This window comes from Anas acuta, chromosome Z (assembly GCF_963932015.1).
Source record: "Anas acuta chromosome Z, bAnaAcu1.1, whole genome shotgun sequence".
Taxonomy (NCBI): Eukaryota; Metazoa; Chordata; class Aves; order Anseriformes; family Anatidae; genus Anas; species Anas acuta.
Window position 1 is genome coordinate 71,903,470 of NC_089017.1, and position 24,318 is coordinate 71,927,787.

The 24,318-nt window shown below is 37.6% G+C and overlaps 1 protein-coding gene across 2 annotated transcripts in view; it reads right to left on the reverse strand.

Annotated features, from left to right (window-relative positions):
• Positions 1-4,300: 4,300 nt before the first annotated feature.
• EDIL3 (EGF like repeats and discoidin domains 3) overlaps positions 4,301-24,318 on the reverse strand; it is a 267,842-nt gene continuing 247,824 nt past the window's right edge. For both annotated transcript variants that reach the window (XM_068666882.1, XM_068666881.1), the window contains 2 exons: positions 19,394-19,549; positions 4,301-8,413 (listed from right to left, as the gene is read on the reverse strand). In XM_068666882.1, coding sequence (XP_068522983.1) covers positions 8,264-8,413; positions 19,394-19,549 — 306 coding nt within the window. In that variant the 3' untranslated portion in view covers positions 4,301-8,263. The remainder of the gene's footprint in view (positions 8,414-19,393; positions 19,550-24,318) is intronic.

The following is a 24,318-nucleotide window of genomic DNA, read 5'->3' on the forward strand; positions in this document are numbered from 1 at the left end:
AGAACAGTGCCCTGCAAGTTCAGTGTGTTTCATATACAGCAGCTGCCCTGGTATATAACCTCATCCGTATGGACACAGTGCCCTCCTCACACAGGCCTCCCCTTTATCCTTTCTCAGATTATTTCCTCATTCTGGTCTAAACACCAGCCAGCAGTTCCCCTTTCTCCCTGGTAGTTTTTCTAACCCCCATGCCCACAGAGGGGACCTTGTCCCCGCTGTGCAATGTGGGTCTCAGTGGCAGCATTTGTGAATGCAGCTCTTATCTTCAGTCCATAGACAGTGCATTTTTCAGCCTCAGTGGTACCAACCTGGTGCTGCTCATCCATTTTCCACATTAGTACTGCAAGGTAAATAGGTACTGGGAACTGTACGTGTATCTTATCTGTGCGTAAGCCCAGGAAAAATGGGTTAGGTTTTCATGGGAGACATCCCCATGATGAAGGTTGCTCCATGATAAATTAAGATTAAAACAGAATGTAGAACATTCGTGTGTCAGTTTCAGGATATTTAAAGTTCTAGACAAAATATATAGACCTGGATGCAAAGGTCTTACAATAGGCAGTGCCACTAGTCCTGCTTCTCATTTCCATTTAGACAGAGAGAGAGAGAAAGAGAATTGTATTGGATGTGTACAGAACAGGAAATTATTCTCAGATTTACACAATGATCACAAATCCTGGAAAACCAGGAACAGGACCTAATGGGAAGAAGTATGTTTTCCATGCAACAAATTCTTTAGTCTGTTCTACAAGAAATGGGAGAAAATAGTGAGTGAAGGGGCAATAGACCGGAAAAATCACTTCTCTTACCCACATCAAAAGGTTGACTAGAAACAAAATTAACTCTTATGTTCTCTAATGAATCTCCTGATATATACTGGATTTATTTTGCTGGATCTATAAATATTAAAGAGAACTACATGCAGTGCTCCAACATGAAAAGTGTAATCACCCTTCTGCTTCCTCTTTGTTCTTTCTATTTCCATGCCTATTTAAAGCAAACTGCATGACACTGGCCTGCAGAAAATTCATACATACATATATATATATATATATATATATATACAAATACAACATCCTCAACAGAAGCAATCCATGCTTTAATAGATTATTCAAAAGTTCTCCATCAGTGCCTCCTCCAACAAAGCCACGGGGCAACACATGAGTTACAAGTAGGAACAAAATTTCTCCAATTCAGAAATTGCAAAGGCATCACCTTTCAAGGGAAAATTAGGATGTATGTAAAATCTAAGGAAAGAAGACTCAGACAAAATATTTTCTATAAATCATCCTTTATATTTTCTAGTATTATTCTAATATTTTCTATAAATCATTCCATCATCCCAGACCCCAGATATGATTTGTGTTATGTGTGTAAAGTTGTGGCATGTTGACACTGGTTATCATCTGTGCCTCTTGGTCATGCCCTTCCACCAGCAAGATGAGGAAGAAAGCAGGAAGAGCTAAAGTGAGAAAGCTTATTGGCTGAGATATAAAGAGTTTAATGAGTGAAGGAAAGAGGTGAAACAAAAACCAGAACCACCCAAGTGGTGCAGTCATTCACCACTTCCACAGGTAGACTGATGCACACCTCCACCCCAGACCTCCTCCCCACTGTTGATGCTGCATGATATTATAGGGCAGGGGGTATGGGATGGACAGCTTGGGCCAGCTGTCCTGGCTGTGTCCTTGCCCAGCACCTTGCCTACTCGCTGGGGACAGACAGCAGCTGAAATGCTGTGGTGTTGTTAGCTCTGCTGTAGCCACCAGTGCAGAACAAAGCACCGTACTGGCTGCTGCAATGAAAGGTAACTCCAATCCCAGCCTGACCCAGTACAGAAGTCCATGGTATGTAGTGCACACACCATATTGTCTGACATTTTCTTAAGAATGTGCTGTACCACTTTTTAAGAGGCCTTTGACCCAGTTTCAATAGATTGCCTGTATTTTATGCCCAACAGTCTGAATACTTAATTGTATTTATTGTGGTCGTGGCAATATAATACATTTCTCTACCGTTCCTAATGACCTCTTGCAGTGCCCCAGAAAACCAATATATTTCAGGTTGTTGTTCATTTTTGTCTGCTTTTTATTTTCCAGTCTGATGCAAATGTTTAGTGACCTTTCCTACTATATTCTTAGGGCTGATTTCCTTCATCTGGTCATGCAGCCATCAGAAACGTGTCTACTGACCTATCATCTGATGTACAGCCTCAGATAACCATGATGCATTAGTGTGTAAATCAGCGAGAAAGCAGCCTCAGAAACATTATCACGATCAATAGGCTGTGTGCTCTGACAGCTCTCGCCATTCCTTGTGCCCCACCTGTATTTCACTGGGTTATTCATGCTTCCCATACATCCCACAGGTACAAGACATGGAGACTACTTCTGAGTTGATATATACTATATCTATATCTAAATACAATTAGTTTTGCTACTAACATATACTGATACAATGCTACACTCAGTTAAAGTTAAGCTGTGAGACGAAGACATTTTTCCATGTTCTTATGTCCAGATGCATTTAAATCTACATTTACAGCTCTCTAAATGCTAGTACTGACATGTATCATCAAAAGATTATGCATGATCAATGCAGATGTAAAGCTAGGCAACTAAGGCTCATAACAGGATTAAGTCTGCCTGCCTCTTTTATATTATTAACCTAACAGAGTCTTCTGCATTGGAAATTTCAATTAAGGAAAATTATGTATTCTTTTTTTTTAAAAGAAAATACAAAGTTTGCATCAGGGCAATTATCTCCTGTGTTGTCCTTATTTATTTTATAAGGCTAAGCAATCAGAGGTTGCTCATTGATCACTAAATGAACAGGTTAACTTGCTGTTTGAAAAGAAGGCACAAAGTAAGTCTCATTGTATTTAACACAGAAGTATCAGGGACTACATATTTCATAATGATGTACAGTGTTGATATGCATGTTAATCTCTCCAGCTCATTAGCAACAGGTTTGGGAGGATGGACACTGATAAATAACTGCTATTCTGAAGAGAATTACTAATTATTTTCCTTCAGTGTCTTCATTAAAGTTCCTGGGGAAATACATTATGAAGAATGAGAGGAAAAATCACTTTTCATTTCTTCAGGAGCGCGCCTTGTGTTTCATGAAAGAGTTGCAATTTATAATTAAAAGTCAGGAAGATTCAAGATGTGTATGTTCAGAAATTTATAATTGAAGTGCTAATACTCAGCCACCATTCATCAAAAGGTATTATCAGCTCTTTATATGTGCCATTATATTGTTCTCATTTTTAGGTCTGGTAGAGATACGCAATCAGGAAAAAATCACAACATCTGTTCTGGCACTTTTCTGTTGAAATATGGCACACTGTTAATGTTCAGACTGCACATCTGGCCAACAGACCAACTGTCTGCACACACACATGGATGGATTTTGTCTCTTAAAAGACAACTTTTGGTGAAGGACAGAAGTTGAAAGGGGGTTGAAAGTAAAGCATGTACCTCTGTGAGCTTATTCTAGCAGGGCAGAGAGTAAACCACTGAAGCTCCAACCTTCCTAAGTACACAAAACTTGAAAGTTTTTTTAAATCTCAGTGTTTAAAATTGGGAGTGAATAGTTTTTCTGTGCACCACCTTAAATCTTCCTCAGAAATTAATAAGACATAGTAAATCATACCATGTTTCCCAAGTTTTGAAAACATTTTTCATTCAAACACTGCTTGGACCTTCAGATATGACCATCTTGGTCCACTCCCAAGTGTTGCAGTAGATCTTCTCTAGAGGTTATTAATAGGACCAGGTTTGCAAGAAATACTGGGAAGCAGACTGCGGAGTAAAGTGCATGAATGAGAAGTGTGACTGTGAGCAAGCACCGGCCCTGTGCTGGTAGCCCTGCTGGAAGTCTCACAGCAGGGCTGCACTGCAGACACCTTTTATCTTTATGGAAATTAATTTGCCTAAGTAGGAGTGCAGAAGAGAGGATAAGGACTGATAAATATCCCGAGGAATCTGACTTGAAGGAAATGAAATTGTCAGTTTACATTTCTGGTGCTCATTCAGACAGCAGCGAAGGTACAAAAATGTTTTTAGTCTCATTGAAACCTTTGCTTTTTTTATCTAGAAGAACAAAGGGAACACATTGAAGGGAGCAGAATACCAGGGTTGATTTTGCCAGAAAAAAACTTACCTACCACAAAGACCCCATGAAGGAATCCAGGAAAATGCCACCTCCTATCTCTGCTCTGCATTTGCTGTCAGTTTGTCTGAGATAAGTTGTATCTGTTTCAAGGGACTGCAATATAAGTGCTTCAAAAATGGCCTCATTTTTCAAAAGTTTTATTGTTAAGTTTAAAGACTAGACAAGGTCATACTGGTTTTACATCATCCTACATGATTTAAGTATATACAAAACCATTTGAATATTACACAGCTTGAAAGGTTGCAAAGGTCATTGTGTCTGAGACACTTCTGTACTTACTGACACATCAGAAGCCAGCACTGAATATTATAGTTCATATTTGTTGTATAGCAAAGATACACTAATTTAGTATCCTTAGTCTTCAAAACCCACACTAATCTGTATGCAGCCATTCCCAAAGAGAAAGTCAACCCCAAGACCAGAGCCAGTTAACACAATAAGCCCTTAGCATAGATAAAACGAAGCCTTGCACCTGTGCTTGATTTCCCAGGCTAACAACGTAGCACCTTGCAGAGTGGCAGGAAGGTGCCTACAGATACTTAGCTGGTTCAGGGTGAAATTTAATTAGGAAAACACTTCCACTCCTGTTCAATGTCATTGTCACAATTAATATTGAAGCCAAGGACCATTTCTGAGTGTTCTTCCATCCCCTCCTAAGGGGACATTCCCTATATCCACATCTGTTTTGGGGATGACAATTGCTTCCACTGTTGTGTTAATTTCTCACTTGTCCCTTATGTCAATGATTTTCATGCACACAGAGAGGAAAATAAAATTAAAGGGAAAAATCGTAATACCAGACCATATCTGACTCAAATCTGTTTTGTTAAACCTGAAAAATTATTTCAGATTTACACTGCTGACAGGAGGAGCACAATTTGGTACTATGGGTGCACAATACTGTCTAAGGAAAGCTTGTTGGCAGCTAAAAACAATCTCAATGGGAAAAGTCCCAGCACATTGGGTGAAAGTGTAAGGGCATCATCTATATGTTGTTTTGTTTTGTTTTGTTTTTTTTTGATAAATTATCAGAGCATCTTATCATGATGTATGGACTTTTCTCTTCAGATTGTGAAGGCTGCTGGCAGATGGAAGCTGACAGAGAGTGAAAGGATGAAATTACTCATCTCTAATGCAAAACAAAACAACTGTGTTAGGTATCATGACAACACTACTTTTATATGCAGATAAGTGGGAACAATCAAATTACAAACACAAGACAAATTAACTCAAAGCCAAAACTGATGTTGCAAAAGATGACCATAAAAAAAATCACTTGGGAATAAAACATACAAACCAACTTTAAAATAACTTTGTGAACTAGGGGCTCTAATTTTCAGAAATGCCTCCCACTTTTTGGGTATACAGTCAACTAGCTAAACGGCTACATGGTGTTCTTCCTATCTATAAATAAATAAAGGGTAAATTGCGCTCCCACAACTGAAAAATAGTTTTGGACATCTTTAAATACTGTGTGCTTCCTAAAAATATAAATATTCTATTTTTTGAGGTGCCTGACGTGCACAACATGGGCAGTGTGTAATGTAGGAATGCCCTGGTCGTCCATTATTCACAAAACTTCTTGCTCTTTAGAAATACCCCAAGATTGACTTTCTCTTCAAAATTGCTCACTATGTTTGAAGACCACTTCATATATACATCATTAAGGAATGCTGTTAACACAGTTACGGACAAGACAGTAACAGTCTAGTGGCTTTTGTTATGCAGCACAAAGTAAAAAATAAAGAACAAACTTAGCAGTGTAGCACAGGACCTCAACATTTCTTACACATACTTTCACCTTTATAAGACTCTTCTGTAGAAGTCTTTAAATGTCTAAGCCTTATAAAATAAATACTTGTATAAATACAGTTTAAGGATTAAGTCATTTTATAGAGAGGCAGGGTGTTCTGTTTGTTAAAATGTGACAGTTTAAGTGACGCTATCCGAAAACCGCCACCAATATATCCCCAATTCTTGTATGTAAAATTCCTGGCTGCTAATCTAGAGTCTTTCACAGTTAAATGGATTATATATTTTGTCTGTGGTGGAGAATGTGTGATTAAATGCAGGTTTTGAAATCCAAACCGTTTTGTTTCCAAAGCAAACTTTGCCCTTTGCAGACTGTGGGCCAGTTGGGTGTTTGTCTGGGAAGCAGGACCCAGGCTCATACTTCAGCATTTTGGTTTCAGTGAGAGTGTAACAGTGACAAAAAATAAGTTCAGTGACATTTGCTAAAACATGCAGCTGTATATATATATTTTTTATTATTTTTTTCCCCCCGCATCAGAATGTTATGAAATTAACAAGGTGACCCCACGTGCCATCATTTCAGGTAGCAAAAAGCCCCCTCACTCCTTGTCCCAAGTTTTTTTTTTTTTTTTTTTTTTCAGATGCTGGTGCTACACTAGCATAGTCATGGAGAACCTAGTGCCTAGGGAACCAGGAGTGCCTCACAAGGTTGGTATCGTTACCTCTGCCACTGGGGAAACGGAGGCACGAGGGTGAGGTGACTTGCCCAAGAGTGCCCAGCAGACAGGTACCAGAGCTGTGACTGCAGCACACTTCCCCAGGCTCTTCTTGCACCTTGCTGTTTGGCCACCCTGCCTCACCAGCTGCTTCAAGGAGCCATGGCCATGTGGCCAAGCCCACCCACCTGTCCTGTTTCCAGATTCTACAGCCAGGTGTAACAATGCCCACCATCCCCAGCTTACACCGATGCCCCACGAGGTCTGCCCTGACATCAAATACCTAACTGTACCCCTGGTGTCCTCCATGCCCCCTCACTGTTCAGTTTTCTCTCCTCAAATCTGTTTATGATACCGGGGCCCTTGCTGACTATCCTGTTGTTCAAACAGCACAGTACGTATGAAGTATCTCTGCAGATGAAGCATGACAAAGATCAGCCTCCTCATGTCTCATCATCTGCAACGACACAGGTGGGAGCAAAGGGTAACAGGTGCCCAGATTTGCTGAACTACAACTTCTCTTGCCTCCATTCTTTTGAAGAAAGACATGACCAGATCATAAGAGCCTAGTGAGAAGGTTTCTCTGCAGTCAGAAGTCATTCCTCCTGTGCATCTTATAGCATCTAATTCCCTCACCCCATGTGTGCTTCCTCACAGAAATTCAGGAGGTTTCTGAAGGAATTAATCAGGCATACAGCTCCATCTAGGGTTGCTCACTCCTGGGCAAGTCACCAAAGGGCTCAGGATTTATGCTGTGCTGTGTGCTTGTACTTCTGTGAGTACTGAGGATGAGAATCCTCAGGTACCACAGAGTCTCATCTCAGCCTCCTTGAAAAAGCACACCTCAAGCAGAATTAATACACTTTGGCAAATTCATTAACTTCATAACATACTGATAGCAGATTTTGTTCCGTATACAAACAGGTCACCTCTTTCAGAGAAAACAACATTAAAGGTGATACTGAACAGAAAAGATGTTAGTTATGTCTACTGCATGCAAAATTGAGAAGGAAAATGGGTTTAGCTAGTTGCATGGACTCTGCTGTTGAGATGAAAATAATGAAAGGTAGCTTGTAATATCACAGGTACTGTATTTTACAGTACCATAGAGTATTTTCCAAAATATATGTCATAAATACTGACAGTGTTTGATAGGCACAATTACTATAATGCAGTCATCCCCAAGTAAACTTATTGCTAAAAGCTGCAGTATCACTTTTTGCAAGTAAGATGACAGAATGATTTATGGAGAACTCGTCAGCCCAATGTTTCTAAAGCTGCAAATAAGCTTTGTCACGCTATTTCTCTTCCCTTGTAAAAAGGATGCTGCTGTTTTTTCCCTAACACATTTGCACTAGTGTGAACAACTTAAAGGAGAGCTAGAAAGATAATTCCACAGCTAAAGGGACAACACTAACAGATTTCAAGGACAAAATCGGATTGGATCTTTTAAAGGGCAGGCTTAGACCTCCTTGCGAAAGACAGCTAGCGGCCTACCATAAAATGAGCACTTGGTCATGAAAAACCCACTCAGCTTCCTACAGGCTTTGCGCAGTTTCTTCTAGGGAGGGACTGGTAGGTGTGTGGAGAGCTGTGAGGCCTGGCGGAGCCCCGCATCAGTCCTCCTCTGTGCAGCCCAGCAGCTCCGATCTCAGGGTGATCCGGCCGTACCACGACCATGGGATGATGCGGATGTGCCGGGCGTAGATTGGGGGGTCGATGACATTCTTACGGTGCGTATCATTGTCGAAGTTTCCCTGGAACACCTGGAAGACAAGCAGCAAGAAGATGGGTGGCTATGTGAGTGCTGAGTGATGACTGAGTGAGCAAGGGGAGCCCTGGGACAGATATCCCTTTTCCCCCTGACACCTGCTGGGTTCAGGAAGGGCTGTTCCTCTCTGCACAGAGTTTTCCACGTCCATTCCTCGTGGTTGGCATTTTATAAGATGTCTGACAAATACTGGCCCAGAACTGCATCCCTACTTCGTGAAGGTCTGTGTGTTTCTCAGAGAACAGGGAACAACGTCCTCTAAAAAACCACCAGATACCTGGAAAATACCTCCATGAAATAATATCCGTGGGATCCACAAGGACCTGACAAAGCAAGTCAAGTGCCTGAAACTCTGTAAAGTGGGGCCAAAGGAGAGAGAAGAAACCTGAAATCTGGTGGGGCAGGTTACAGAGAAATGACCTCATGTATGTGTCCCACAAGCTGTGTGGGGTCATGGCTCAGGCCTGGGAATTTCACTGCATGACACTGAGGATTCAGTCCTTGGTTTGAAGTACCATTAACATTTACAAAATCAAACAACTTTTTACTTGGCATTTGTATCATGTCAAGTTAATCTCAGGAGATCCTGTTATTATTTTGAATGAAATAACATTAGTAATTAAAGTTAAGAAGGATTTTTACTGTATCACTCACGCATGCAATTTGGATGCAACTGCATAAGCCATCATAAAGCTAGTGACTCTCAAGGATACTATCTTTTGTTGAAAAATACTACATGAATTAATAGCATTGGTAAGCAGTAAAGTTTGTGATTTAATTAAAAAGAATCTTTACACAGTATAATGAATGTTTAGACATTATTTCCATTAGTGTGTTTTAGCCAATACATCAGTGAGTTCCCAAACTCCTGCCTGTGTTAGAACAATGACAGATTTTTCCCATAAAAGCCACAATTCAAATTCAAAGGCCACAGCATTACTTTTTGGCAAAATGATCAGATTTTCTCCTGAGATATTTTCAGTTTATATGGGAAATATTCAGTGTCTTCAAATGTCAGCCGATTCACTTTCCATTTACAAAAACAGTATTTGATGGATTTTTAACTTGAAATGAGTGAGTTTCATTTGCATCAAGCAGAAAAGGAATATGAACCTTCTGCACAAGTGTTTATATGACTGAATTAGTGCAGAATAACAATTTTCTTGGAAGTTCTTAGGAAAAATGTCAGAGGTTGAATTCAGAAGAAGCTTAACCACTATTTTAGTCTTTAAGCTTCTCTCAAGTGCTATCAATCTGGCATTTTCAACAAAACATGTACACTCCACAAGTGCTGCTCTTTCACAAGTGATATATTTCCCTGCTCGCCTGGCATCTCAGCATAGAGAGTTGGGAGCATTCAAGTACCTAGCAGTTGAGAGAGAGAGATAAAACTTCAAGACAGACTGACCACAGAAACAACAGTGCTGTGACTCTAAGGGAAAAAAATATGTATTTATGACAGGAAATTTTTTTGTTGCCTGAGTACAGTCTTGATTACATTAATCAGCTAGAGCTTGGCTAAGATTGCTTCTGTATTTGAGTTTCATTTGTTGTAATGCAACATACAATAAAAGGCAGTAAGCTCATTTTTAAAATTAGAGTGGCACCTCCCAATGTACAATCTGCAGCAAAGAAAGATTAGAAGTAGAAGGATTTTCATTTGATTTCTTGCGCATGCATGCAGTATATCTGTTGGTATTTTTTTTACCAAGCCAGATGATAAACAATGCAGAGCTACAAATAATTCTTGCTGCAGAGGTACTGGAATATTCTCTTTTTTTGTTTTCCCCATGGAAGACTTATCTCAGAGATAACATTTTGACTAAGGCTTAGAACAAAAAATGTTTTTGTTTACCAGAAGAACCCATCTACAGCCCTCACATACAGCTACACAAAATCCATACCCACATGTAGCTATGCAAAATAAATGAAAATATCTGCTGCAAACCAAGCAATAAAGGAAAAAGTTGGATTATGCTATTTACTTAGTGCAGGAAAAGAAAACAAACACACATATGATGTCATTAGCATTTAAATCCAAACTCATCTGTTTCGGAGGCCAATTTATGCAAATCTGAAATTTACCTTCCCTCAAAATTCAAGATCCAGTCCCAAGAAATTAACTCTAAGTGCCAGGTCAGAATAAGGATTTTAGAGAAATAAATTTATCAGAAAGTGAGCAGAGCTTTGCCAGCATCCACAAATGTGATCAGCATGAAATACAGCATTCCAAGAGCAAATGTATGGGATTTTTTGTTGTGGACTAATGACAAATTTATTATGGGAAAAGTATGTTATTTGCCATTCTTCACTTCACCTCAGCATAAATTCACTAATGGAGTCAAGAAACTTGGATACAACAAGGAGGACAAAGGATAAAATCTGTTCATTGACTTATTGGTAGAAAAAAAGCTATTTCTGTAGCCAAAAATATAAATTTTCTTTATTTACCTGTTGTTTGTTGCCAAACAGTCAATACTAAATGATCCAACTAAGCAATTAAAAGCTTTTGAAGACCTGGTAGCCTCATACCATAAATGATCACTCCTCACTTTTTGAGTTCATTTCTGCAACACCTCTCTGAAAACTGTAGTGGTTTATTAGCATTGAAGAAGCTCATATTGCAAACCTAATACATAGCTCTATGCAATTTTTCAGATGGAAAAAAAAAAAAAAAAAAAAAAAAGCCCAGTAACAAACAAAGCCAAGCGAATTATACTAGGCAAGGAACAGAAAGTAAAGTGCAAGTCACTAAGTCACTGATGTGGCAATGTATAAAGCCGGGGTACATGCTCGTTTTGAGTTCCGTGTGGGTGCAAATCTGCTCCTCTCATCTCAACTTCATCAGCAGAAGTGAAGCACAGCAAATCAGCAAGACAGTCACAAGCACGGAAGGATGCCTGTTAGAATATTATCACATAGACTAAGCCTCTTGAGACTGGAAGGAGGTATGATGGATGTCTATAAAATCATAAATGGCACAGAGAAGATCAATCACAGACAATATTGCACTGTCCCCTTCCAGTGAAATAAAACGAATGAGTCACCTAAAGGTCATGGTTCTCCACACAACACGTAATTAAACCATGGCACTCTTTCTCACAATCTTTAGGTATTAGTAAAGATCAGATAAGCCGTTAGGGGTGAGATCAGCTGAAGGCTGTTAAACATATAGGTAAAAGAGAGCTGGAGGCTAGGAAGATACACCAGGGGAGAATCATGGCATTATTATTTTTTCTCCTCCAGTTATCTGCTAGAGGATGCTCCCTGTCATGGAGGCAGGCCACTCCTGTGGACAGGGCTTCAGCCTCACTGAACACAGTGGCTGCCAGCTCACCAGGTGCCTATGTTTGTAAAAGTGGGCTTAAGCTCCTAATTTTTGACAATCATGTTTCAGAATGCTTTTTTTTTTTTTTTTTTTACAGTGGGCACATCTATTTATGCCAGTTTGCATACTTAAAAGGTGTATTTTACTAAACATTTACTCAGAAGCTTCACTAAGTTTACACATACACACCCCACACATGTATGTAGTTCCTCCGTAGCTTAGTCTCTTACAGCTGCTATTAAAATAAAAAAGTAGAAAATATATGATAACGTTTTATGATCAGTTAATGAAAAAAAAAAAAAGAACAAAAGCTTGGAAAATACATAATGATATTCTCTGCAAAAAGATTTCTGAATTTAAATAAATCTTGTTTATAACTGTCAAACAAGCAATTTGGTTGTCTTGCCTTTAAATACTCACTGAAATTTTTTCATTAGAACTAAGTGTTTTATGCCATAAGCAACAAATCCAAATTAAGACAATGCAAGTTGATTCATCTTTTAAAAAGAAAACTGCATGTATCTTTTATGAAGAATACTTTTAGAAGAACTATCTGAAGAAGAATAGCTTGTGAAAATGGAACTTATTAGAATCAATGCTTGCTCCAAATGTGGGGCTGGACATCTGTTTTTATGGCATGTCCACAGGGCTAATTAACAGATGACTGCAGAGGGGGGAATTGTGGTGCAAGGAACAAGAAAATTCAGTGAGCCTGATTCTCCACAGAGATATTTCTGGATCCAATTTCTTGCAGAAACTGAAATTATAAGAAAAGTTTGCATTCTAGGTTCCTGATAATAGCAGAGGTTATTACCCAGAGGTTCCTGGGTAATAGCAGAGAACTGAAACTTTTAGCTTGCAAGCTTCAGATGGTGGAGTCATTATACCGTCTGCTATACCATAACTGTATGTTTTACTCTGTGCATAGTATTTTAAAGAGTAGCGAGACATGGCTTCCACTGGAGTTTGCTTCAGTGCATTACATTTCAGTGGTATGGCAAATAGAGGAACACTATTCACTTCAAACATAAAAGAAAGCTGCATGAAAAATAATTTTTGATAGTGATGTTCCATTATTTCAGAAATACTATTCATTGAAAAAAAAAATGCTTAAGCAAGAAAGGGAATTTGCAGATTAGAACAGCACATTTAGTTGCTTTGAAATTTTTTGTTCTTGGAGAACAAGAGAACACCATGAAGAGTTACAAGGAAACAACACCAGGTCAAAGATGGTAAAAGATGTCCTGATTTCTTACCAGAAAAAGAGCTAATGTATTTAGGTATTTGACTGTATTTTAGAATGATTCGGTCCCATGAAAGATGCTTCTACAAAAGATTGAGCAGAGTTTTTTAATATACACGAATACATGTGCAGATATATGCACCTGTGTTTATGTAGTGATTTAGAGGGGGGATAAATGACATTGTTCCTTTTCAGTTGGTATGTAGGAAGTCTCTTTGGGTGGCTGTAGATCCACCACTTCTGATCTTAGCCATCCTTCTGCCCTTCTTTGCTGAGTGCCCAGGAGTGGCTGAAGAGTCAGGATCTGGTTGGCATGCAATGGATAGCTAGGCAAAAGTGTCCAGTGCAAGGACTGTTTTTTACATTTTTGTAATCTATGAATAAAATTATGTGTAACCTGATCATTATTTTTATCTCGAGTTCACAATGGATAACAATCATGTAAAACTTGTAAAGAATACTAACACTTTTTTTTTTTCTTTTTTCTTTTTCTACTCAATATATCTTCTGATGCCACTTAAATGGGAATTTTCTCGAGTGCACATAGTTTGTGAGTGATTTACAATAGAAAGTTCAAAGCCAAGCAAAAAGAGAAATATTTTGAAGACCAAACTCCCTTTAGAAATGTTTACAGAAATTCACGTTAGCTCAGCTGAAGGTAATAGGAGCCACCTGTAATTTAAACCAGTGGAGAATCTAGACTAAGGGCTTGAAAAACTTAGACAAACACTCAGAGGGACCCTGGGAGGCAAGACACAGTGTTGAAACATTGCCCTGATCTTGCATGGGGTCAATATATTGATATATGTTGTTTATGCTCAATAGGGTTGTTTTGCTTTGTGCAAGCCTTATCATCAGTCAAGTTCCTTCAGGCAAAATACCAGGAAAGCACAACACACCATCCACACCACACAGAAAAATGAGCCACAGATTCTAAGCTGTAAATAAAATTTCCACTCTCCTTTCCAGTCAGTCACACAAAGACCAGTGAAACCTAACTGACTGGTAGTTTCTTGTCACATCTCAGGTGAAAAAAATCAAGTATAATGGAGATTTTTTCCCAGTGAAATTAAAAATATTCTATTAAATTAAAACGAAATATAATATATTAAATAGGAGCACTAAATAATAATAATAAAAATAATAATAATACGATTACTGCTTAGCTATGTCAAATATGTGGGTTGTTTATAGGAATCGGATCTATCAATTTAAATCAGGTATTATTATAATCCAACATCAAAAAGAAAAAAATAATAATAGTAAAACCTAGCAGAAACCTGGTAATCCAACTTCTTGCTTACATGTATGTTTTTGTCTTCTGTTCCTATAGCAATTAATGAGACATACAAAGCATATAGCTTATAACTTGTTCTTCAGTTTGTCCACAAATCCAGTGGCCGTTGTCTACCTGCAGTTACTCGCACATCTGTTGGCTAATAAGAATTGACAATACTACAATGTGCTAGACTTCCTTAGACTACTTTCACATATGTACTCATTTTAAAAATCAGCCTGTAAAATGCCATTTGACTCTGCAGTTGGCCTTAAGTTACTTACAGCATGTCATGCAATTTATAAATCACATTTGGAATGTGATCCAAAAAAAAAAAAAAAAGGTCAAATCTGGTTTGGTTGCCCTTAGCGTTGTACGAATAGTGAGCTACTGACCTCTAGTTGAGGAAAACAAGATAGCTCTGGTCCTTTTCCTACCATGTAGCTTCCTCCTACTTGCCAACCAGCAATTTAATTTGTTTATTATTTGCATCGTGAAAAGAATAGGAAAACAATTCATATTTTCAATGGATCTCATACAAACTATTTAAAATGAATGAGAGAACAAGAAAAGTATTGAGGAAATGTTTTTCTTTTTTTTTTTTTCTTCTTTTCCCCCCGGTACCACTAACTTTTAGTCTGCATTCACAGAAGCTTAGCATAGATGTGAAATAAAATCAATGGCAGTTGAAACAGCAAAAGGCAAACAGGAGCTGCAGGAGTCTGTTCTTGGAACAACATTTCCATTTGTTACTGGGCAAAGAAGAAAACTGAATACCACATTTCCTTCTGTTTAAAACAACTAATTTGTTGAAGGGTCACCGAAGATATAGGCTGCAGGTAGTGCACTTGTGAGTACAAGATACTAGTTTTTTGTTTGTTTGTTTTTCTGTTTTTCTCTGTACAATAATTTCACAAATGACGTAAAAAAAGAGACACAAGTGAGTAGCTTCAGGAATTCATTAAGATCTGCTGATGCATTTGGAGTCTTTCCGTAAACTACTGAACAGTGATATGATCAGCACCAGATAGGGTTAATGGGCTTTAAAGTCACTATATTCATCCACAAATCCTTATTTTCAGGCTGAAATATCTCCATAATTTCTGGATGTGAGATATTCTTTTTTTTTCCTTGTAAAATGACATAATTGTTTGGACTTCAAAACATGTTGTTTTTCCTTTATCTTTTCTTCTTTTCTCTGAGAGTTTTTGGAACCATCTTTCTCCTAAACTATCGGATGTCTGGACAAGGATCACAAGGATGAGTAAATCACCTGTGGGGGAAATCAGAAATCTATATATTCTATTCTTCTCAGAAGAAATCATTACACACAGTTATTAAATAGAACGAATAAGGGTAAATTATGAATAATTTATTCTCACTGCTGTTGATAGTTGTCAATGTCTACCTTTCATCTCCCTTCTGTATCTTCAGGGGACAGCAAAAAACATTTAAAGCTTCACTTTGCTGTGAAAACAGAGCTTCTTCTGAAATGTTTTGCCATTTTGGGCCAAACCTTATATCTTTACTTAAGCAAAAGAAATTGGTGTGGGTGCCATGAAAAGGCACTACTCTAAGGCAGGACCAGTTATGCTGTTTCTCTTCTGCTCCCCGTGGATGATGCATAGCCTTGTATTTTCTTTGGTTGTTTTTATTTTTCAGTTGTCTTTTGTGTCACTCCACTGCAAACTACAGACAAAGGAGCGGGCAAGAGAGCATCCAGTATTTTTGCTGCTGCACACTACCAGTGGGCAAACCTCATGAAAGCACACTATTACTGCACACCAGGCTGGCGTGGTGATGAAGAGTTTCACATCAAAATGAAAGGTTTTACTCAATAATGCTCTATGCCTTGGGTATTTAATGTAATTAATATGTTCTCAGAATGAAATGGAGGTTAGAAATGTAAATGGTTGTTAAAAGTGCAGATGTGACCAAGCTTTTCCCATTTTGGAAGGTGGGATCAAAATTTGTAGTGGTCTTGACAAACCGGAGAGATGGATGGTGCAGTTAGTACACACCAGAATCATGGTGTGTACCAAGCCAAACCTTAGGAAGTGATAAGCAATATCAGAGATGACAGAGCTGGCAGTAGTTCTGTACTAAAGTCTACATAAATTAGCACATAAATTGGATCTGAGGAAATAATAACATGCCGTAACAAGTAAATGAAGGCACATATAGAGATCTCTTTCTCCCTCTCTCTAATCTATCTATATCTATATCTATAGGTCTATCTATTGTAAAACAGATGACATAGTATTTTGGCGCAATATTAATCAGATCTCGTTTGAAACACTCCAACAAGTTTGGGAAACCAGGTTCAAAAAGAGGTTGTCCAAGCAGAATCCAAAAGAATAATTTGAAGCTGAGAAAGCATACCATATAAAGGAAGACTGAAAGAATGAAGATTATTTGTTCCCATGAAGAAGCTGAGAAGAAAGATGTTAACATACTTCAATCAAAGCAAACTGTGTTAAAAAAGGAAGATAAAATCTGTTCCTTGTGTCCTCTGAGGACAGAGAGGTGCTTTGACAGAGCATTACAGGATGCAACCTTTCCACCTTTAATGATATTTAAGCACTGGGCTTGACTGCTGATACTGTAAAATTTTCATCACTGGCTATTTCTAAGAACATATTGAACAATACTCAGGTGAAGAATGGTTTATGATATGAGCATTGTACTTTGGTCAGGTGAAGAACAAGTAAATGAATTAAGTCTTGACTTAATAAAGAGTTTTGACTTTTTAAGCCAGCAAGTTTAAACCTTAGTTCAAACAAGGAAGAACTACTTGCCCTAGGGTAAAGGACCTGGGGTTTGCTAAATCCCATTTTCTATTTAGAAGACCTCAGAGGAGATTGGTGAGAGAGGTCAAGAGGTACATGTCCTTGTGATCTCTCCAGGTCTTTTTCAGTCCCACCTTGAATATCTCCAGAGAAGGAGACTCAACAACCTCCCTCCTATGAAGTTATGCCAAGCTCACTGACAACTAGCATTTTTGGAATGTTCTGAAAGACTCTGGATGGCTTTTGTCATCTGAAAAAAAAAATGGAAATAGTGAAAATACTTTTGTTTAATGTTTGTGTATCAAAAGACCGAAGACTAAACCCTTAACCAGTGATCTTGTTTACTTTGTACAAACTAAAATTCAGAAGATATAATTTCTGATTTTGAGTTAGGTGTATTCAATCACATTTTGCCTTTAATCGCTCTTGATTTGTTAAAGAATCATAATAAGATGCATTTATTTTATTCTTAGGGATGTTAATTAATATGGGATGGGAGATGTTTTAATAAGACAATGATTAAGAGGTTTTCATTGTTCATAGCGGACTGTGCATATAGCAATTAACAATCTACCTGATGATGAAAGCAGAAAGAATTTAATTACTTTGGAAAATGTTATAAACAAGTGTGGACTGGAACAGTGAGACTGCATTTTTTTTTAGATTTGCTTGTGACTGTTACTGTGTTTCTCACTGGAGACTGGAACACAGGTTTCCTTTTTCAGTAAAATGAACACAACAGTTCAATAACAGAAGTTTGGCTTGGAGAAGACATTTCTTTCAGAGTGGATCTTTCACTTCTGCTTTTAAATGCCAGGGATTTAAAATGGGATGTGTACAAAGTACTGAAGTGCCTATCTGTCATTTATGTTGAATGAATTTATGGTACGTTTACAAAAGGTGAGTTGTTTCTTTCCAATTTTTATCTGACAACCAATTATACCAGACACATCCATAATCATAGGTGTCAGGACCTACTCTGTTGGATGGCTAAAATAGCTGATTTTTTTTCCAGTTTAAAAAACCTTTAGAACTTGTTGGGGAAAATTCTCGTTGAAGGATAGAACCACAGTGAGCTGCCACTTGGCTGCTTGTGTCAGATGACAGTGTCATCTTTTGATAATAATCCTCTTACAAACATAACATTTCTATGCACACATGAAGTTATGTACATATGTACATATTTAACCCAGTAATGTAGGATAGCTTCCACTAATAAATGACTATACATTCGATCAATCAGATAAAATCAGTGAAAATTAAGAGATGCTGCTGTCTAACCCCTCATCAGCAGATCTGCTTGTATTCATGCAACATAGATCAAGGCATATCAAAAGCCTTCTCATTACCTAATAAATAAATAAATAAATATTGAATTAACCTATATAAAAATACTCTTTCTTTTATTCTAAGAAAAATAAGTACAAGTGGAAATATTTATTACTCCGATAATATAGATGCTAAAACCACCAGGTATGAGACATATATGTCAGACATATCAACCATCTGGTATTTTTATTAATGTACATTTTGATTCAATTAGACATAATCCCACTAAGATATTTAATAAATAATTCACATTTTGCCAGCTTTCTTAATGTATCCCTTAAGCAATGCATATGGGTTCAGGTTTTCACAGTATAAAAGTGTTATACAGTTTAAAGGAAATGTATAATGAATAATATCCTAAATAACAAGAGAAAAGTTAATTGCTTCTAACTAAATCAATCAGGAAACCTATACTTTCTTTACACCTCCCATTAAATGTTTGCAAAGGAAGTTATGAAAGTTTTTATGTTTTGTATTCTTTTAATAGTGTAATAAAAATAATCTTTCCATTGGGTATTTGTAGCCCTAGAGTGAATAATTTCCTTAAAAAAAAAAAAAAAAAAAAAAGGAGAGAGAGAAAATGGCTAGGTAATGAGGTGCATTAAAGATGTGCTTCACAGAAAATTATAGAAAATAGTGCACACTTACAAGAATATGCACTGAGACACTGTTTTCAAATATACAAATAAACTGCTATTTATATACCTTCTCCTCTAGAGTTTAAGGAAGAAATAATTTCAATAAATTGAGAACTGTAAAGTTTTATGCCCCATATTTAACAGCATTAAATCAGGTGCATTGCACTGATGGGTATGACATTACTGCACTGTGAATGTCACTGTGTTATACGACCCTTTTTTATTCACCTTGACTTTTATCTGTGGGACCCTATGCATAGCAACCCCATAAAGATTATTGTGCAATAATCTACAGGCTTCCAGCACTGAAATTACTACAGGCATTACTACTCCTTATATGCAACCACAATATCATTTTTCTCTTTGCTTTACCTTATCCTTCTTTTGTTTTTCATCCTGGTATATTATCCAGTGCTCCCCATCATTACTGTAAGCAAGCTTGTACGATCCCACAAACTGGACATGACCAAAATCTTTAGCTCCTTGAGTAATTATGCCAGTGACCTTTGTAGGGACAAGAAGGTCGACCTAAACAAAACAAGACACAGGAGAACATAATTAGAACAGTTTCACACACAAAATCACACCACAAAAAAAAATCAAAACAGTGCATTGATCTTTTAGGTGAGATGTTGGCACAATTTAAGACATCTTTTCTTCTCTGTTCTCCAGGTTAGTGTTAGACAACAGAGAAATTCACTTCTGTATCCCGTTTGTTATTCGTAGTTTTTACCACATCACGGCACAAACAGGACAATCTTGTACTGTTTTTGATTGTGGTAGGTGCTACACACATTCCTAACAAAAGCACAGTCTCCACTGCAACACATTCATGGCCAAAATGTGTTCCCTTTTGCTCGTATTAATCAGAACACAACATGCTAAAGGATGATTCCCCAATTCCTTTCTATTTCCTTTGCAATGACAGAGACTGTGCTTTTTTAAGTCTTTTAAAAATTTGCTATCGTATATTTCCTACTGAACTCTCTTTAAGACTTGTATGCCTTTTTCTACCCCTAAAGCTCTAGCTTTTAACACTGACATTTTGGAGCTTTTTATTTAATAATCATAGCACAAATAAAATTCAAATTCAAATAAAATCTTAAAGCCTAAAAAAATCTGGGCTTTCAAGTATCTCTCACACGGGTCTGTACATTTGTGATGAGTTTTTTTGCACCAGATCTCTACACTGAATATAACAAATCTGGGCCAGATGCCTTGGCTTAAAGTGATCAAGGAACAGAATGGAATAATAGAAATAAATTGACTTAATAACATATTTTTAGAAGAAGAATGGAGGAGTTCCCTATCAGAACTGACATTTTCTGGAAATGTGAAGGTAAAACTTCACATTTCATTCCGCATCCTCCTGCAAAGCGTTAAGCTAGTAATAAAAATTAAAAAATAAAACCCAGAAAACAGAACAGAGATAGATTTATTTCAGACAATAAATAGCTGTGAAGCAGTCAGCATTTTCAATATTGTCTGTTAAATCAGGCTAGACAGACTAATAGTAACAAAATTACAGTAAAATGACAGAATTGCTGAATTCCAAGCGAAGATGTGGGATATGTTTTTATACCAAAAAAAGTTTGAAAGAGAAGGTGAAAGAATTGAGGATCTTTGGCAGATCAAATTCTGAAGACCTAGTCTTGAAGTTTTGGGAAACTGAAGCCCTCTGAACAGGCCAAATTTACAATTAAGATGTAGGGAAAAGGAGAAGAACAGCTGTGAAAACACAAGATATTAATAATGAGAAAAGAAGAAAAAATAAACACGCGTAAGAAGTCATGCCAATTCTTTTACACTGTGTGTACTACAGTTTGGACCCAGTAAAGATGAAAATGCGGAGAAGTATAAGGATGCATTTTTAAGAAATGAAGATGAAAAATGACTGTTCAGAGCAATCAGACAAGGAATACTGGAGACATTTGCCCCAACACTTGAAGACAAGTAGCAAATAATGAGTATGAAATCCTTTCCAGAAAAGGAATAAATTAGAAGCTGAGAAAACATGACAGTAAATGGAAAATGGCATTGCCCAGAGATGGTCCAAGAGTCTTGGTTCTACCAAAACAAAGGTATTTATTGCCATCCAACAGCAGCAAAGTTGCTCGGAGGAGAAACCCAGAACCCTAGGAGGATTCCTTCCATTGGGAGGAGAAACTATTTTTGTTTTCTCTTTCTTCAGTGGAGGGAAGGAGGGTCTGAACCAAGGATCACTCAGAGCAGCAGCCTCCTGTGGATGCTCTCATGGACTGTTTCCTTCCATAAAGAGTGGAGGAGGCTAGCTTCAATGGCCAAAGTGGGCCTCCGGGAGATAAATACCGCTAATCAGTTAATTCTTTTATGAATTAATAAACACTGGGTCTCCAGACCTTAATTCCAAACATTCTTTGGAGCTGGAATGAGTAGTCTGTTTTTCAGAAAGGCTGATCTGGTAGAGAATCATTAATTTGACCACACTTTCAGGCAGCATTTGCACTAAATTTCAGAGTCAAATTTAGATGCTGTTTATAAATAATTTTGACATTAACGTTTTCCAATGGTAACTTTTTTTAAGCAGAGGATGTTTCCTATACTAAAAGTTAGTACATCTTCTGCTAACATGAAAAAATGCATCCATAAAACCAGTTGTTTATTTTTAAAATGTCAAGAGATATGTAAAAGGATTTCGCAAATATTTATTTTAACATGGCCATGACATTCAGAGTATTTCTCTTCTCACTGAAATTCAGAACAAGAAAAAAGTCTTACTCATATTCACGGGATTTCAGAGGTAAAATCACAATAAATCTTTATTATCATCCAGATCCAGATTTAATAAAAAAGTCCTAGTAACAATTGTTTTGTGCTTACAGTACATATTTATTGGCTTTATACTCTTGTTCAGAAAAACGATGTGGGAAACTGGAAAATAATTTAGCATTTTTTTCTTCTTATTATTATTATTTTTTCCCCTGAAAGACTTATTAAATAGTACTATGTAGAATATGTCTCTGTGTGTGCATGTTTACGTGTGTGTGTGTTTTATACAAAATAGAGAGAAAGAAAAATAGAAGGCATTAATAGACAGGGACTGTTCTGTATCTTGACAGTACAGACAATAGAAATTGTTGAAGATGAAGAAAAAGAAAACAAGAATGCACCCAAGTCTTTTTCTCTTACTTTAGTATCTTATTTACTTGTTTCTCCATAAGCCAATAAGAAACCTTTGCGTAATAAAGACTACTTTTAACCCATCATTAAAACAAAAACAAACAAAAAGCTGTTTTTACTGTGTTGCTTTATTACATCCTGGAAAGGGTTATAACACCCTTTCTTTTCATCCTTCCTATTGAAAGTACTTTGGAGCAGAAAGGTGAGAAGAATTTACCCCAATTTCTAGGGCAAACATCTGCACCAAAATAACAGAACGTCAGAACTTCCTATCAGGATGCAGCACACATTTATTCAGTTAGTGCAGATTGCAACTAACAGGCAATCAAACAAATTGCCAGGGAAAGAAGTTGAATTAACACACAACCACTGTGTGCTCTTCAAAGCTGAATGTGATTAACCTGATCAGAATGTGACTTTGGCTTTTTTAGTGCGGCAGAATTTAGAGCGAGGTGGAGGCAATTAGTCTGCGACTGATAGGATCATTAGCTGGTTACACGAAGAACCATGGTTTACAGTTTAATGTACATTCCTACAAGCAGCTGATCAAAAAGCAGTTTAACATCTTGTGTCTGGAAGAACTCTCTTGGGCTGTAGCTGCTTCCTTTGTAAATATCTATTTCCCACCTTGCTTCAGATGTTAAAGATGATTTAGTTTGATTTAGAGAATTTAAGAAAAGCGCCTAGAAAAACTCACATGAACATGAAACTTTCTTAATGAAATGGATGTGCAGCATGAACTGTGTGGCAGTGTACAGCTAGACATAGTGACTAGTACTTCTATTTATACTGTAAGTAGGTCTGCTTCATCAGGGAAAAAGTCGTACAGGTGCTCTGTCCCTGCTGTGAGTGGTCCAGAGTTAAAAAAACCTTGACTTTCCCTACTTGTCTGTGCAGGTGTGCTGAATTTTCATATAAATACCTTTGCAGCTAGACTCTCAGAGAATTGCAACTAGATGCAGATACTTGCAACCTGACAATACTCCTTCCTCCCAGGAGCAGGAACATAAGGATATAACACTTTTAGATGTTTGGAACAGCTGCCCAAGAGCCAGTTTGGATTGGCAAGCAGTACAGCATGCACTGAACTTGAACACATCTATAATGATTCTGGACTCAAGCTGCTCCTTGTGGCAATGGCTTGGTTATCCATTACATCAAGAAACTTGGTGCATGTGGAGTCAATGCACTACAAAATAGCTGCTACACCTCTCTGAATATTCCCTCCTCACTTCCAACGCACGTTTTCCCTCTTTTACATGCTTCTTATTTTAGACTGCGAAACCAGAAGGCACAGGTAGCCTATGTTTATATGGACAAGCAGCAGTGTGCAATGCGTGAAGATGTGCAAAGCAACGGATATTTACACCAGGATGCCTACACAGTGAGTGCTACAGTGATTTAACTTCCAGCTGATTCAGGCAAACTTCTGGAGCATGTTTCTTGGCTTAATTTCACCTGAAAAAAAAATCTACGTCATGATCTGTGATGCTCTCTGAAGATACTCCATCATGTAAACTAAAGTATGGGAAGTGGAGACAATCTTAAAAAAAAAAATAACTTGCTCCCTTATCTACATTGCAATGTTAGAGGAGAAGAACCCTCAGAATCCAGGGGGCACTGGATCCTATAAAGCAATGAAGATAATGGTGAGGTGGCTCTCAGCTGACCTTCAGCTTTGCATCTAATCACCTCAGCATTTATAATCTCAGCTTCAATTCTCAGATGCAAAGGAGAGAGATGAAATAGAAGATCTCAGGAGTGCTGAGAGTTAAGGTATTGGTTATTTAATCTGTCTTTTTTAATTGATTATTTAAATAGCTCATTTTAGTCTGCTCCTTATAAAGATATTATGTTTCTGCTCCCAGTATAGCTAGCCATGTGCCCAGTTACCTTTGTGGTTTTGTGGATTGTTTTTTTATCAGCTATTGCCAGATAACTCAGATGAAGTTCTGGGTTTCCTACTCATCAAATAAGAGTCCTTTGGAGCAGAAGTACTAGGAATGAGAAGGAAGAAATCTGGGTCATCTGAACATAAGGGAAACACTGGCAAGGTGTTACCACCACCTGCCTGTAAAAGACTGAAAAAGAAGGCCTGCATGGCATCTATGTCACCATGATGCAGAGCAGTCTGTCAT